At 29.3% G+C, this 17,483-nt stretch overlaps 5 protein-coding genes across 8 annotated transcripts; all 5 read left to right on the top strand.

Annotated features, from left to right (window-relative positions):
- The first annotated feature begins 1,319 nt into the window (after window positions 1-1,319).
- Window positions 1,320-3,748, top strand: LOC139989063 (odorant receptor 10-like). Its single transcript, XM_072006975.1, has 6 exons — window positions 1,320-1,775; window positions 2,487-2,925; window positions 2,988-3,087; window positions 3,152-3,262; window positions 3,394-3,549; window positions 3,643-3,748. Exons 1-6 carry the CDS (start codon window positions 1,406-1,408, stop codon window positions 3,697-3,699), a joined length of 1,233 nt encoding a protein of 410 aa, XP_071863076.1. The 5' UTR covers window positions 1,320-1,405; the 3' UTR covers window positions 3,700-3,748.
- Window positions 3,749-4,449: 701 nt separating this feature from the next.
- On the top strand, window positions 4,450-6,300 carry LOC139988918 (odorant receptor 4-like). The gene is made up of 6 exons (XM_072006723.1): window positions 4,450-4,819; window positions 5,026-5,468; window positions 5,535-5,634; window positions 5,740-5,850; window positions 5,934-6,089; window positions 6,175-6,300. The coding sequence occupies exons 1-6, from the start codon at window positions 4,574-4,576 to the stop codon at window positions 6,226-6,228; spliced, it is 1,110 nt and encodes a 369-aa protein (XP_071862824.1). The 5' UTR covers window positions 4,450-4,573; the 3' UTR covers window positions 6,229-6,300.
- Window positions 6,301-6,942: 642 nt separating this feature from the next.
- On the top strand, window positions 6,943-9,700 carry LOC139988926 (odorant receptor 4). The gene is made up of 6 exons (XM_072006736.1): window positions 6,943-7,311; window positions 7,689-8,131; window positions 8,255-8,354; window positions 8,417-8,527; window positions 8,786-8,941; window positions 9,036-9,700. The coding sequence occupies exons 1-6, from the start codon at window positions 6,943-6,945 to the stop codon at window positions 9,087-9,089; spliced, it is 1,233 nt and encodes a 410-aa protein (XP_071862837.1). The 3' UTR covers window positions 9,090-9,700.
- On the top strand, window positions 9,482-16,810 carry Spg11 (spatacsin). 4 transcript variants are annotated; one of them, XM_072006692.1, is made up of 23 exons: window positions 9,482-9,642; window positions 9,750-10,078; window positions 10,145-10,311; window positions 10,375-10,731; window positions 10,810-11,613; window positions 11,691-11,863; window positions 11,934-12,208; window positions 12,286-12,456; window positions 12,525-12,749; window positions 12,839-13,030; window positions 13,099-13,218; window positions 13,288-13,462; window positions 13,544-13,767; window positions 13,835-13,995; window positions 14,070-14,388; window positions 14,449-14,617; window positions 14,691-15,047; window positions 15,102-15,257; window positions 15,335-15,483; window positions 15,558-15,665; window positions 15,743-16,036; window positions 16,096-16,415; window positions 16,492-16,810. In XM_072006692.1, the coding sequence occupies exons 2-23, from the start codon at window positions 9,797-9,799 to the stop codon at window positions 16,691-16,693; spliced, it is 5,400 nt and encodes a 1,799-aa protein (XP_071862793.1). In that variant the 5' UTR covers window positions 9,482-9,642; window positions 9,750-9,796; the 3' UTR covers window positions 16,694-16,810. The 4 variants fall into 4 exon arrangements, with proteins under 4 accessions (XP_071862793.1, XP_071862792.1, XP_071862795.1 ...); XM_072006691.1 differs by having other exon boundaries at window positions 9,493-9,679; XM_072006693.1 differs by lacking the exons at window positions 9,482-9,642; window positions 9,750-10,078; window positions 10,145-10,311 and having other exon boundaries at window positions 10,591-10,727.
- A 133-nt stretch (window positions 16,811-16,943) lies between these two features.
- On the top strand, window positions 16,944-17,414 carry LOC141445798 (uncharacterized). Its single transcript, XM_074111835.1, has 2 exons — window positions 16,944-17,188; window positions 17,244-17,414. The coding sequence occupies exons 1-2, from the start codon at window positions 16,975-16,977 to the stop codon at window positions 17,402-17,404; spliced, it is 375 nt and encodes a 124-aa protein (XP_073967936.1). The 5' UTR covers window positions 16,944-16,974; the 3' UTR covers window positions 17,405-17,414.
- The last annotated feature ends 69 nt before the right edge of the window (window positions 17,415-17,483 follow it).

Here is a 17,483-nt window from a genome sequence, read left to right as displayed (position 1 = left end):
GAAAAATGTATTGTAAAAATACTCGTTACTACTAAAATATACATTATTAAACAGTTAAAAATATACATTAGATCAAGTAATAAATATTGTAATGTGTATCACGTCAAGACCATTAAAAACACGCTTTTTAAAAAGCTTTCTATATCTATGGAAATTGAATACGAATATTTGCATCGCACACTGAAGTAAAATGGTTATCTAGGATTAAAGTGCTATGCCAAATTATAAAACTTAAGACTGAATTGTTGACTTCTTTTCAAAATGAAGGTGCAGATTATTTTGTACAAATGATATTGTCAATGGTATTGTACAAATGAATGTCATACAAATGATATTTAGTGTGTTAAAATAGTAATTTAACAGATATCTTTAGTTGATTAAATAGCGCCAATCAAAGTATCCAAGCGAAGAATCAAAATATTTCGACATCCACTTACAAATATCATTTCAGAAACAAATAACTCTTTGGAAAAATCACGTATTACAAAAAAATACAAGAGATGTGATTCTTCCGCTTCGTACTAAAAATGTTGAGGGAACTATTTCCACCATAACGTTTAACGCTATTGGAAGAGAAGATTACAAGTTATCTCCTTCCTTTAAGTATAAAAATTATGACGAGTTACGAAATCCATTTAGCACAATTAATACATTGAATTGCAAATTTTTGTTACACGGAAGAAGAAGAACTGATTAGCTTGTCAACAGAACGTACTTTCAAAATGAAAGTTGGATTTTTATCCAAGCGGAATATCAAACCATCTCCACAAGGGCATTAAACATCCTGTTAAAAAGTTTTCTCCATCATATTTGTGTCAGCCAAGTTTCTCAACAACGACCAATGTAAAAATTTAAAATATTATTAACATAAGGGAAAAAATGAGGAAAGAAGTATCACATATTAGATCTAATATTATTAAAATCCACGAAAACCGACAAGCTCAGGTATGGAATCAAGATTAATTTAAAGTAGTTTTACGAAAGAATACAATTAAAATAACTCTTTTTTCATAAATACAATATTTTTTAAATTATTGCTTTTTTCAGTATTATGTAACCTGTAATACCTATATAATTTTTAATGAAAGATATGTGCATGCTTACTTTTATTGTTAGTTTCGTGGCATTAGAGATTTCAGTGTTCCACAAATGTCTCTTACAATCAAATGTGTTCCGTAACTTCGGAAGGTTAAAATCCTCTAGTCTAGACAGAAAGTTAGATTCTATACCCGTTAGCAGTTAGCTATTCATTACAATTACAGACTTTTGCTACATTGTTGAGTATAATCGATATTGAATTGCTGCAAGAAATGCATGCACGCGATATTACGAGCGCAAGCTCATCGCCCTTACAATCGATGCACCTGAACTGTCGTAAACAATCGCTTTCGTTCTGCCCGCGAATATGCATCTCTCCGTTCGACGTCAGACAGATCCACCGCAAAACACAAACTACGAAGAAGACATTATTTATGTGACGAAACACAATAAATGGATTCTGAATTGCATCGGAATATGGCCCACTGTGCTAAAAGGCATGGGCAAATTTTTGCCAAAAGTTGTAATCGGATTCAGTAATCTTGTGCCGTTTTTCACCATAGTACAGTGTTTGCTATACATTATATTGGAAGAAAAGAATCCTTTATTGAGACTGAGGTTCTGTTCCTTGGCTTGGTATTCTTCAATCAACCTGATGAAGTATTGGGCTCTGATAGCGCGCAAACTGGATATCGAATACTGTATCAAATGGGTGCAGACAGATTGGAAGCAGGTCAGTCGAGCAAGTGTATGTGAATTACTCAGTGGAAAAGTGATAGACATTGCCGGTTCTAAGTATCAGGATATTCACTTGTTTGTACATTTATTAGAAAACTTTATCACATTTTACGATAATTAATATGTTACACCATAGGGGATATATAGTATGAATGAAAAAAGAAGTTTATAGAATATGCAATTATTAAAAAATTATGAAATAATTGGAAAATAGAAATAATGAGAAGCACACAATTTGTATCAAATATTATATTTTTTTATATATAAAGCAAATATCCTAATATGTTCTTATGGCTGGCAATGTAAGTGTATTTTGCACAAAAACACGGAAAGAAAAAATACGTAATATACATATTTGTCTAGAATAATTTTTATGAGTTTAAAAATTTTAATATATAATATGATTAAATATAATATTTCAGTTTCATAATATCATATCTTTGTAGTCATATGAAAATATTCGAAAACGAAATTTAATATACAACGGCGTGGCGTGAAAAATGTTTTCTGTACCTACTGCATGTGTAGTAAAGTATTTTACTGTCTAGAAGCACGCAGTTTTCTGCATTCAGATGTAATTTTATTCACAGTTGTCATAAATTAAAATTGTATCACTAGCACCACTTCTTCTCTGGACCAGTCACTTATAAATGTGATTTAGTACGAGTGTTTTTTTTATATAAAAGATGTAAAAATCATTTGACAGGTAGAGTTTCAAAGAAATCGCATGCTTATGCTAAAATATGGAAAAATTGGTCGAGATTTGACCATATACAGTGCCGTGTTCATGTATAGCGCTGGCATGTGCTACATTACCATCATGCAGTATGCAATGAGAATGAGCCTGAAGGAAAATAATCGTACAATCAGAATATTAGTGTATCCTATATATAGTGGACTTTTCGACACCCAAAAAAGTCCCGTATATGAAATCATGTACGTTTTCCAATGCATATACGCGTTTATATGCATCTCTGTGACAGTTGGGTGTTGTGGGCTGGCTGCGCTGTTCGCAACACACGTCTGTGGACAGATTGATGTCGTTATATCTCAATTAGATGATCTGGTCGATGGAACATTCTCCAAGAAAAGTTCTAACCCAAATACTCGGCTGATGGAAATCGTAAAACATCACATAAGAATTTTAAAGTACGAAGGTAAAGTAAAACGTTGCTTAATACTGACCAAAAACATATCGCGTACTATTGTAGATTTTCTGCAATGATTGAGACGGTTCTGCAGGAAGTGTGCTTTTTCGATTTTGTTGGTACCACGTTGCTAATATGCTCGCTCCAATACCTTTGTATAGCGGTACGTTCTTGCTACGTCTGGTTTGAGTTCCTAGGAGTTTATGGTATTTTTATGTTATTAGTAGGATTTACAATACAATAATAAAATTGGTCTGGCAACATATTCGATGCTACTAATAGCCTTTACGTTTAATATGATCTTGCTATGCTATATTGGCAATCTTCTAATGGAAAAGGTATTTTATAATATTCCAATCTTTTCAATATAACAAAATATTGGTCACTATAGAAATTTATTAATCAATTTCGCTTATAATTTATTATTTATGATAGAGATATTGCTATAAATATATATTATTTGCTATAGAGTACTAGCGTCGGAATATCTTGTTATATGATTGAGTGGTACCGCTTGCCAGGTAAGACAATGCAAGATCTCATTTTGATCATCGCCATGTCGAATAGCCCGGCGAAAATTAGCGCCGGCAGAATATTTCTTTTATCTCTGCCTGCTTTCGGAAATGTAGGTTTTTACAAATAGTTTTTACGAATTAATTTGAAGATTTTAATTAAATTTTCATTTGATTAAATATTGAATGTAACTTCACCTTTGCAGATTATGAAGACATCATTCGCGTACTTAAATTTTGTCCGGAAAACCATTGTGGTATAATTTAATAATTATTTGATTATTTCCATATATCCAATTGTAGAATAGTAAATAATGCAATGTGTTGTAATAACATTCCTTGCTACTTAAATATATATTACATAACATACAGTATTTTTTTACTTTCATTACGATACATAACATTTTGATAAATATGTACACTGAATATCATTAAATATCATTAAAAATGTTAACATATAAAAATTTATTAGTTTGTGAAATCATAAAATTGTGATATCAGGCGGAAATATTAAGGTAAAGATAATATATTTTATTAATCGTTTTTAATTACACAACGCCATTATAAACATTATATTATATCAAATCACAGGCACAATAATTTACTATGTTCACATAGAACAATCAGTCACAATCTATTTTCATGTAAAAGAAGCCAGCATTTAAAAATTGCAATATATTTTATTAATAAATTACTCACCTATATATATTGCTATTTTACATAAACACACATACTATACAAAACAATATTGTGTTTTCTTAACATCAGCAGCTCGTAATCGTCGTGCATTTATGGTCCAACCTGTTCCACTCGTGTTTAAACAGAAAGTTAGATTCTATAGCATCGTAAATTCGCTATTCATTACAATTACAGACATTCGCTACATTGATGAGTAATAATCGATTTTGAAGTTGTGCAAGAAATGCACGCACGCAATATCATGAGCGCAAGCTCAACGACCCTGCAATCAATGCACCTGGACTGTCGCGGACAGTTGTTTTCGACATGTTCACGAGTACGCATCTGTCCGCTCATAGTCAGACCGATCAGTCGCGAAATCCAAACTATGAAGAGGACATCATTTACGTGACGAAACACAATAAATGGGTTTTGAATTCCATTGGGATTTGGCCGGCTATGGTGGAGGGTATCGGCAAATTTTTACCAAGAATCGCAATCGGACTAAGTAATTTAATATTGTTTTTCACCTTGGTGCAGTGTGTGCTACACATTGTATTGGAGCAAAAAGATCCTTTGCTAAGACTGAAGATTCTGGGTTTAACATGCTTTTCTTTTATCTCCCTGATGAAGTATTGGGCTCTGACAATACGCAAACCGAAAATCGAATATTGTATCGAACAGTTATATGCTGATTGGAAACAGGTCAGTTGCAACAAGTATATCTGTGTAACTCAGTGGAAAAATGATAAATGGATTGAGAATTTTTTTGTATTCGTGAGAAATTGAAACAAATTTCTGCCTTGATCCTAATCTTCTAATCCTAGTTTTCCGAAGAATATGAATTTGCATAAATGTTGGCAAACTAATAATATAGATATATGTAACTGCATTATTTTTTCAATTAATAGATAGAGTACCAAAGAGATCGCAAGTTAATGCTAAAATATGGGAAGATTGGACGAAGACTGACGGTATACAGTGCTGTGTTTATGTACAGCGGTGGCATAATCTACCACACGGTCATGCAATATGCGATCGGATCGTACGTCGATGAATTTAATCGTACGATCAAATTACTGGTATATCCTACGTACAGTGGTCTTTACGACGTTCAAAAAAGTCCCGTTTATGAACTCGTCTACGTTCTCCAATGCATGTGCGGGTATGTGTTTGACACTGTGACAGTTGGAGCTTGTGGACTGGCTGCACTTTTCGCAACACACACCTGTGGACAGATTGATGTCATTATGTCTCGACTGAATGATTTGATTGATGGAAAATTTTCCAAGGAAAATTCTAATACGAGCGTTCGACTGATGGAAATCGTTGAACATCATATAAGAACTTTAAAGTACAAATAAGGAGGTGAAGTAAAATGATATTTATTATTAATTAAATACATACAGTGCTATTGTAGATTCTCTGCGATGGTTGAGACGGTTCTTCAAGAAGTGTGCTTTTTAGAATTCATTGGAACAACGTTTGTAATGTGCTTGCTCGAATACTATTGTATAACGGTACATTTTTGTTGCTCCTAATTTATATTTTCGTATTTAATTTTATGGATATTGTTATATTTATTTTTATTCTACTAATTTATATTATTTGTATATTTTTAACAGGACTGGCAACAGAATAATAAAATTGGCCTGACAACATATTCGTTATTGTTAATATCCTTGACGTTCAATATGTTTTTACTGTGCTACATTGGTGATCTGCTAATTGAAAAGGTATTTTGCGTTATATTTTTATTCGTAATCTATAATATCTTATTGTGAAATTTTTCCTATTATTTGCATCATTTACATTACAGAGTACTAACGTCGGAATATCCTGTTGCATGATAGATTGGTACCGCTTACCAGCCAAGTCAATGCAAGACCTCGTTTTGATCATCGCAATGTCAAATAATCCGGCAAAAATTAGCGCCGGTAGAATAGTTAATTTATCCTTGTCTACATTCGCAAGTGTAATTTTTTACAAATATTCTAACTATTCAAAATTGATTTCAGCTATTTATCTGTTGACAACTAAATGTAACTCTATCTTTACAGGTTCTAAAGACGTCATTCGCGTACTTAAATTTTCTCCGAACTGCCCTTGTGTAGTAATTTAATAATTGTTCGATTTCCCAATATTTAGGCGTAGAATGATAAATAAAAAATTATATCGTAAAAATATTCAGTCCTGTTTAAATACTTGACATTCTCAAATATTATTACAGGTTATCCATTGAATATATTATTTTTATAGTTTGATAATGATATATAACATTTTGATAACCGTATATGTATAATTGTTTTCGCAGTAGCTTAACAAAATGACAAAAAATCACGAGGTACATCGACACATTGATATTTATTTACTGAAATCATACTAAAATATCAGAGTAAAGATATAATACATTTTATCATTGCTATTTAATTTCAGTCACGTAAATTGTTATGTTTATTACATTTAGAAATATTTTCTGCATATTAAGTGACAAAAGAAACCACGTACAAATTCCAAAATATTTTATTCATGAGTTACTTACCCACGTATTTAAATATTATTATTTGCTACAAACATATATGCTATACTCCTTCTTAACACTACAAGTACTTAATCGTTGTGCACTTATTCTCCAACTCTTTCCACTCACGTCTAGACAGAAAGTTGTACTATAGCTTCGCTATAATTTCAGACGTCCCCTTCTCTGATGGTAATCGATTTCAAAGTAATGAAAGAGATGCACGCACACAATATCACGAGCGCAAGCTCAACTTTCAATCAATGCTATTGGACTATCGTAGACAGTTGTTTTCGAGCTATTCGCGAATATGCATCTCTCTATGCAACATAAGTGTGATTACACTCCGCGAAACCTCTACTATAAGAAAGATATCGCTTATGTAACTAAACACAGCAAGTGGATCCTGCAATCCATTGGCATTTGGCCAGCAGTACTAGGAGATGTCACAAAATTTCTACCAAAAATTGCAATCGCACTCAGTAATTTTGTGTTACTCTTCGCCATTATTCCATGCATTCTGCATATCATATTTGAAGAGAAAGATACTATAATGAGATTAAAATTATCCGGTTTACTGAGTTTCTGTTGCACTTCGTTGATGAAATACTGGGCGCTCACCCTTCGCAAACCGAGGATCAAAGGCTGCATCGAACAGGTGTGGATTGACTGGGAACAGGTCAGTGAATTAACAGGTTCATCGATTCTCATTGATTTTCACTGATTTTTCGTTCACGAGAATTGTATCATTTTAAATTAAAATGAACAATGAAATATATAATTAATTTCTATACCGTTGCGTATCGCAAAATATAATACGTATTGCGTGATATATGTATTTTCTTTATCGTGTATACATACAATCATCGTATGATTACCATCGATGATCGACAACGTGTGAATGCGTCAATCAGAGAAAACGACTTCGAAATTTTTCATATCTTCGAAAAGATAAATAAATTCTAATATTTTTACTACATAGCTTTCATATTTCTTTTATATTTCATTGAAGTTAAACCGTTTAGTGTTTTGTTAAGGGCACGTCCCTACTGGCAGGTGGAACTACATAAGGATCGCGAAATAATGTTAAAATACGGGCGAGTGGGTCGAAATCTGACGATAATCTGCGCCGTATTCATGTACACCGGTGGAACAATCTATCACTCGATTTTACAGTACGCGATCGGCACGTTTGTCGATGAACATAATCGTACAATCAAACCCTTGGTATATCCTACATATAGCGCATTGTACGACGTTCAGAGTAGCCCCATTTACGATCTAGTATACGTTATTCACTGCATGTGCGGATACGTGATGTATTCCATAACTGCCGGTGCTTGTGGATTAGCCGCTCTTTTCGCAACACACACCTGTGGACAAATCGACATCATTATATCTCGATTGAATGATCTTGTCCATGGCGAATATATGAAAGAAACGCTTAATTTAAATGCGCGATTGATAGAAATTGTTGAACGTCATTTACGAATTTTAAGGTACAAACAAATGATAAATGTATTAATATTAATATACATAATATGATTAATATAAAGAATGTATAATATACATGTCAGTGAGTATAAAAATGGTACATGATATTGTATTATAACCGATTATAGATTTTCGACAGCAGTAGAAATGGTGTTACAAGAAGTATGCTTCCTAGAATTCATTGGATCCACCTGTATGATATGTCTACTCGAATATTATTGTATAACGGTGCGTTTCTTTTTATTTTCGTTATAATATTCTATAAATTCATGATTATTTGTTTATAACAGGATTGGGAACAGAGTAATACCATAAGTCTTACAACATATACAATGTTACTAATATCTCTGACATTTAATATATTTATATTGTGCTATATTGGTGAACTTCTAATAGAAAAGGTATATTTTCACAATTTACTAAAAAATACAGTATGCTTTAAAAAATCAAACCGTTCAAAATACTTCCATAACTTTTCCACTTATAATATTATTAATAAATTTTTATCAAATTTAATTTATAGCTGATAATTTATATAAATATATAAATTAATGATTCCTTGAGATAAACTATTATTTTTTGCAAAAATTTATTAATAACTTGCTTAGAATATGTACTTATTTTTTAATCTATTATTCTATTTCTGATTTTGATTATAGAGCAGTAGTGTTGGATTGTCTTGTTTCATGATCGACTGGTTTCATTTACCGACTAAGACAATACACGGTCTTATTTTAATCATTGCTATGTCGAATAACCCGGCTAAAATTAGCGCAGGCAAGATAGCTGATTTATCTTTATCAACTTTTGGAAGTGTAAGTGACTAATAATATTTAATATTTAAATATTTGCATAATCGTGGATTTGAAAAATCATCTATCGGTCATAAAAACTACTCTATCTTTGTAGGTTCTCAAATCATCACTGGCATATTTAAGTTTCCTCCGGACTACTGTTATGTAATAATTTATTAATTTTTATGTACTTTTATAGTATTTCTAGTAGAAAAAATAAAAAAATAAGATATAGCAATATTTTTTATTATCTTAATGCAATTTATAACATAGTGTTACCTAGATGGTACTATGTGGTCGTTCGTTATCAACAGAGTTATCAGCTTCTCAGCTAGTCGACCTTTAATTGAGAATAAACATGAATATTTCCGTTTTATACATTCATGATTTAAAATGTGCAACTGTAAATGCAATTTACACATAATTTTTGTGTAATTTGTTGAAATCTTATACTTTATTTATAGTCAATACCATCAATCGATAACAAATGTAATTATTTCATTATTCTCCGTGACAGCATGATAAGAATCTTTCTTAGTTCTTGTTGTCATCAAGTTTCACATTTAACATAAGTAAAACGTTAAACAACGTTTATTGCATGGTATACAACAATAATGTACATGTGTATGTCATATATATATTTTGTGTATAGATAACAGCAAAGAGAAAATTTTGTATGCTAATAGTATTGTAGTTTATAATTTTATATTTCATAAAATAACGTAAGAACATTTTTTAAGTGTCACAGTAAAATATAATGTAATGAAAAATTAATAACAATATGTTACAAAACCTAACATAAATTGTATTGAAATCTATATTGTTTCAGCAAAATATTATGATACAGGTATATTGTAAAAAAAATATATTAACAAGATGGCAGAGAAAACAACAGTGGGAGGCATTCCGATTGAATGTTTAACTGGAGAACCTGCAATTATTTGGTCTGGTTGGCGTATATTAGGGGACAGAGAACTTGTTAGAGAAGCCTCTGCAAAGGGCACTCACATTAATCTTGCTTATAAATGTCTAGCTTACAGAAGAAGATGTTCTATCGAAGATGCTCAGCATTATTTCAACAAAGAAGTTGAAACTTGGATTATAGAACTTCTAAAGAAACATCAAATTTACAGGGCCTCTCATATTTTAAATAATATGGTATATCAAATTTTAAGTACTGACAAGCAATATATTATTCTTTACATTAATGTAATTCTTTTATAGGACAAAAATCCAGTGGAATATATATTCAAAGTTTGTGTAAACTGCAAGGATTTTACATTAAGAAATTATTTATCAGAATATCTAATAAGTGTTGCACACTTTGAAAATGAATACATAGATTCATGGAATATAATAAAAAGTATTGTAGAATTTGAACAAAAATATATGTAAGTTTCTTCATAAATAATTAATTTAAATAGATCAAAAGGTAAGAAACACCATTTGTTTAGGGTTGAAGATGGCTTGAGCTCTTCTTTATGTATAGAGGATATTATAAAATTACCAGAAAATATAAAACAAGCATTATGTACTGAATTATATTTTTCTATAACTGAACAATCTCTTTCAAAAAATATAACTAATATTATGCTATGGGATTATTTACTGTCAAATAATAAAATTGAACTAATGAGATTTTGGATTGACATTTACTATGGCAGTGATACAATAGAAGAAGTAAACGAAGTTAATGAAAAATACAAGTCATTGTTTCATACTTTGGATATAGTACCAGATATGATTGAAGCTATTGATTCTTCAGATGCCAGTACTCTTATAAAAGATCTAGCTAAAAATCATTTATGTAGGTAAGTCCATATAAAATACATCTGTTATGCAATATATTTAAATATTTAAATATTTATTTATTAATATTTAATATATAGGTATGGCGTATTTGTAGAGAGAGAACAACGTGATGTAAAATTATTACTAGCACGTATATTTGCCAGTGCAATGACAATACCAGAATTTAATACAATATTATCATATAAATCTTGTAATATTAATAAAACTGAATTTATGAAGAAAATTGACAGAGAATTGTGTCTTGCACATTGCTTGAGTGAAACAAGTACTCAGGAAGATAAAACCAAGATCATTGAATTGTATGATGTATTGACAAAAATGTGTGAAAATCAAGAACCCTTACAAGATATATTAACAGAAGGAATTTTTAAAACAATTTACTATCTTTCTGATGATGTAACCGGATATTTGAAGCAAAATTATTTAATAGTTTTAGCATTGATATTTTTACACCAGTCTAGAGAAAGTGCAATATGCAATCGAGATAAAGACACAGTACTAAAAGAAATTACTCTAAAAAATATATTTACAAGTAAAAATCCTCTGCAATTATGCAACTATGATATTTCGAATGAAGTTCTTCAGAATACATTAAAACAAGTACCAATTCTTGAATCCATCATAAAAAAAGAACCAAAGAACAAAGTTACAATGTATGAATTATTAGATGGTTACAAAAATTTAAATGTTAAACAATTATATAAGTGGCGTTTTAATAATGAACCAATGCCCCATTTTTCTAATGAAACTCTTGTTAAAAAATATGGATATACAGAAGATTTAACATATAAATACTATTTGAAAGAAGCCCGTCCTAATATGGCTATATTTAGTTTAAAACATTCCCAAGGAAAACTAATTGGAAATGTTTCTTCTAGAAGGTAAAGAAGAATTATATAGTAATTTATGTATTTATGTATTTCAGAATATATTATGCACATTTATACTACACTTATAGGAAACATAAAGCGGCTCTGTACGCGCATAATCTTGCCTTACGAAATTTAGAGAAACCCGAAATTTTACATACTTGTATTTCTTTCATGGAAATATTAGGCATTGATTCAGAAAATTTAAGGCTGCATATAACCGTGGCAAATTATATTTATAAACAGATTAATATTCCTATTGGTAATTATGTTCATTGGATATTTACTAGAATTAGTAATCATAGATCTCCAATATATTTTTTAATTAACAGGAAATTTACTAGAAAATATAATGTACAAAAATGAAAATGATTTAAAGACTGTAATGTCTTATCTTGAAAGTAGTTTTCAAACAAGTTGTACTGAAAGTTCAATTAATGATAGTCAAGAGTTCGTAAATGTATTAAAAATATGGGATGTTATTGTACGATTTGCAGCAGCACACAACTTTGCTTTCCCAATCAGCTTTTTAAAATTTTTAGCAAGTAAAAATCACTGGTTTGAATTTATATTAGTTTGTCACATCTTTAATTATCCCCTGAACCAGGTAATAATTTTGAGTTGTAATTAATTTATACAAGATTTGTAAAATTAAAAGAAAAATATCCTCTTCATTACTTTTAGATATTGGAAAATACAGAACATTTTGAAGACACAATTCTCAGAGAACATTTATTAACTTGTTTGAGTAATATTCAACTCACTAAATCTCAATTAACTGTATGTAATGAACAAAAGATAAAATCACGAGATGTTAGACAATCACTATATTACAAAATTGGAGTTAAACAAAGTGTAAGTAGTAAATATCATATATTCAAAACATATTTTATTAAATACTGTATTATATTGTTATTGAATAGGGATCACCCAGTTATGATTCACCAGTCTCAGCAGATTTAGCAAGCACTTATGATTCTCATAATATAAGTGAATATACTGTAAATGATAACATTTGTTCCCCAAATGATGATTTGTGGTTGATTATATTGAAATGTCACCAAAGCCCAGATCCACCTGGTGCTTTAATCAATTCATCCCGGTTAACTTCAAAGCCTTTCCTTGTAGTTTTAGCATCCTGTTATGAGGTATTTTATATATTAGTAATTTCATATTTTTCTCAACTATAAAATTTTCCAGAACATACTATGCTTTTCTTATGGAATATCTTTTTTAGCCATCTTCAATTGCAGCATATTGTTATTCATGGATGGTAATATCTACCACAGATAAAGAAATTCTTTCTAATTATAAAGAATGTTTAGAACAACAAGTATGGACAGCCAACCAAGTTTATAACTTATTGGATCAAATGGTAACATATGGATATATTACTATCGTTAGTAAAGCTTACAAAATTTTTATGCCTGTAAGTATACTTTACCTTTATGTGAATATCCTGTTTTATCTTATTTTCCTAATACAGTTTGATTGTAGGAAAGTCTCTTCAATTTATTTTTTGACTTTCTCATAGAATGTGTAATTTATGGTGATTTTAAAAATTGCCAACAAAAATTATTGGATTTTAAAGCACAATGTGTAGATCTCAAATGTAATGTATGTATCAAGCACTATTTCAGTATTTAACAATTACGTGAAATAATATGAGAATTGTGTATTTTTCAGGAAGCTATAGATTGGAATTGCTCAGATACCACATACTTGAATAATTTATATTGGATTGCAATTGTTACAATTAAATGCCTTATTGCAACACTCGCTCATGGTCTAAGAAGTACACATCTCCAAATAAAATTTCTCGAAATTTTGATAAAATGTAACTTTTATAAGAATTTTCCAGGTACTGCTATTTTGTATGAATTATTATTTCAATAATTAATAATGAACATCAGACATAAACTAATTTCTTTGTTCATTACAGGTTTCGTTCCAATCTTTCCATTTTTTCTACAAGTTATAAAAATTCTTCAAAAAACAAATGTCACATTAAATTTTGCGGCATTTACGGTATCTGACAATGTATATAATTTTGATGCAGAAATTCATAGGTGCATTAATGATTTAATAAGAACTGAAGATTATACTAGTGCATTAAAATTATCAAATGTAGCTGGATTTAATTCATCTGAAATAATCTTAGCTCAGGTATTATCTTATTTTTTATATAAGTACAAGTTTTCATCATTAATATTTTAATTATTAATACTTTTAGTGCCGAAGTAAATTTAAATATTATATACAAAAAAATGAGAAAATTGAAGATAATTTTTGGAACGAGTGTGCACTAAATTTTAAAAAATACAACATTTCATATGAAAAAGCAGCAGAATTTTTTGTTGAGCATGCTGAAAAAGTTACTTCTCATAAAGAAAGGTATGTGATATTTTTTATCTAGAGACATCAATGACATATAGATTTAATCAAATATGAAATATATGTTTTAACAGATATGAAATATTAAAACTAGCTTTTGAAACCTTAAAGAATATTGAAACAGAGCAACAAGATATTGATGTTCTTGAAACAGCAATGTGGAAATCATGTATGTTAGCAGGTCCTGAAAATGTGCAATTAGATGATGGACCTTATATCTTCAATAAACTAAAAACAGAATTGTTATCAGGACTAAATAAATTGAAATTTGGCTATACCTTAAGTAACATACAAGAGAAAAATGCAATTGAAAGATTAATTAATACATTAATTGACTTAGGTAAACTGGATACAGCATTGAGAATAAGTACAATTTTTAATTACAAACATAAGGTAAATTTCATTAAACCTTCATTAATAAATATGTATTAACTGTTTTAATTGTAATTGTAGGATTTACAAATTCTGATGTTATGTTTGAGTTTAGCAGAAGGGGAAATTTCACCAAATAATTTAAATATTGAACAACAAAGTCTTCTGAAAGAAGTAAATAAAAATAAGCAACAAAAATACAATGCCTTAAAGAATCGTGGTTTACAAAGATTTTCTTCAGCTTCTTCATGTATGCTTAATTTATACTTTCATTGCAACAAATTATTAACTAGCACATATTTGTAACAAAACTTTGATTACAGTGATCACTTCAATCAGTACTGAAATGAGTAAACTAAAACATGAAGATGTTCATGGAATACAAATGGAGTGTTTATCAATTTTAGAAAAATTACTTAATATCCTGGAACATGGAGTAGATATATGTCTTCGCATTGTATTATGTTATAAATTAGGCATGCAGCTGGAAAAAAGTTATCAGTTCTTGTTAATGTTAAACAATCCAATTGAATTTTTACAAGAAATTACAGAAAGTGATAATATTAAAAATAAATCTGAAATTATTAATGATATAGTTATTGCGTATAAAATAAACAATGATAATGTTGCAACATTTTTGGCTGAAAATATCACTCTAAATATTAACCGTGCGGTAGAAGGTATATAATGATATTGTAAATTTATACACAGTTGTAAAAAGTTTGCTTTTGTAGGTGGATATGAAAATAACGTTTGCTTGTGGGGATATTCCTTAAATACAAATTTTCGTGTTATTATGGAACTATGCAATGATGTTTCACTCCTTGGTTGGAAACTCTTAAAAACGGCAAATAAATTGCTTGGACATTCTCATGGCGAAAAAACAAGCGGTACTATAATAAAATATAATTATCATTACATTCCTATAATAACTAAATTTATTATTAAAACCTTTTCTATTGTTTAGTATTTACTCTAAAGACGATTGCAGAATTATTAATACATGCTCATGATTGTTTTACAACTTCCTGCAATATGGAAGGGATAGCATCAGTATTATGTAAATGTCAAATTTTCGCAAATGTTTTGCAGAATCTTAAGTATTGGACATTACTAGTACGTTATTTTACAAGAATTAAATAAACAAAATTTTATATACTTAAAAAATATATAATATCAAACAATTTTAGGTACGTCTTGTAACAGGTGTTGGTCGTTTCACAGAAATGAATTATGTATTTCAAATTTTAAAAGAAAATGATCAGTTTGAATTTTTACTTGGAAAAGGATTAAATAAGGTTTCTTTATGCTTCTTATTTTTCTAAATACATATATAAATACTATATACAATATTATATTATTAAACATGTTACAGGTAATAGGGCTAGAAACAGCAATTTTGGAATTCCTGAAGCGTCATTGTCCTGAAAATAAAGAACTTTTTACTTTGGTAGCTTTACATTTTCGATTATATCATGAACTAGCACATATGTGGAAAAATGAAGCGAAAGATATAATTAATACAATAATATCAGATGCTACAAAAGATCATATGAAATTGCAAAGTACTGTTCAACATGAAAAAAAATTTATCAAAACTGAAAATATTCTGAAACAGTTACACTTAGCTGTTACTAATTATACTCACGCAACAGAATACTATTTACAGGTAAAACATTATCTAGATTATTTGCATAAATAAAAATTTATAATATGGATATGTTACAGGCTAATAAATTAAATCTTGCTAGTCAATGTTCTGATCAAGTACAATTAGTTGCTCTCCAACTTTCACTTTTTAATACTGTGTCTTATAATCAACAAGTAATCTGTATACTTAATTTAAAACCTGGAGATATTGATAAAGTATTATGTCATAACTTAAGCTTCTCTCAAGCTTTTATTGTCATTCATGCATATAATCATCACATAGATTGGGCTAATCTGATTTATTGCCATTGTATATTAAATGGAGAACAAAAATATTTGAAAGATTTTATAGCAGTAAATAAGCTCACCCCTGGTCTTGTAAGAAATTGTGTACGCAGGCAAGTTAATTACTGTTTTAAAGAAATAATTTATTTTTGAACATTTCTTTCCATTTTAATCCATTTTAAATTATAGGTACAGACTGGAAAAAAGCATTACTCATACTATGACAGATAACATGAAAATATTAATTTCTGAATTGTCAGATGTGGAGTGTAAATATGTATTAGCCAGTCAACTGGGATTTAAAGGTATTGTAGAAACAATGCTCAATAATCCTATGATAGGTGCATATCTAAAAGACACTGTATGGAAAAAAGGATATAATGCTATTTAAATATTTTCTTTAAACTATACATTTCCTATAAACATTCATAAACGTTGTAACATCCAAAGTGTATATGTATGTCTTTATTACTGTTTTTGAATAAATAAATATGTTTTTACATATTTATATCGTCACCAAATTTCTTTATTTTTTCAACTCTGAATATATAGGGTGACCCCACTGTGTGTATAAACATTTAATTATACTTCAAAACAACAGAATTATTTATTGAGCTTCATATTTCTAATGTACAATTTAATGTGTATAATGTAAAATTTAAGACAATAATTATGGATAAAAATATATGTTGTAAAAAAATCTTATGGCACAGTCAAACAGAAAAAGCAGCAGTTTTTAAATTGGACGTATATATAAAAAAACACGAACAAAAATTCGGAAAAATATTATCCCAAAAAATGTTGTCACGAAAACAATTAAAATTACTAAGACTTATGCATAAATTAATGAGAGCTATCGAGAAAGCAGAGATTGATAAACAACAAGGTACAATTTTATAATTTTTCCAGACATTATTTTAAAATTTAATTATTTTTTTTAGCATTTCAATTGCTAAAGGCATCTAACGATGCAATAAAAACAACGATTTCTACATTTCAAGATTCAATGAAACGATACAAAGAAAGCGTGAAAACGGAATTTGCAAAACTCGATTGTTTAAGTACAAATCGACTTTTAAGTATTAATTGTACATATACATAATTTATCAATGTTGAACAAGTATATTATAAGATACCTAAAAGTAAAATATTTTTTTAACTATTATTATTATTATTATCTA

The sequence above is a fragment of the Bombus fervidus genome, chromosome 7 (assembly GCF_041682495.2).
Source record: "Bombus fervidus isolate BK054 chromosome 7, iyBomFerv1, whole genome shotgun sequence".
Lineage (NCBI taxonomy): Eukaryota > Metazoa > Arthropoda > Insecta > Hymenoptera > Apidae > Bombus > Bombus fervidus.
The sequence above is the reverse complement of the archived record's forward strand: the minus strand, read 5'-3'. Positions and strand labels throughout refer to the sequence as shown.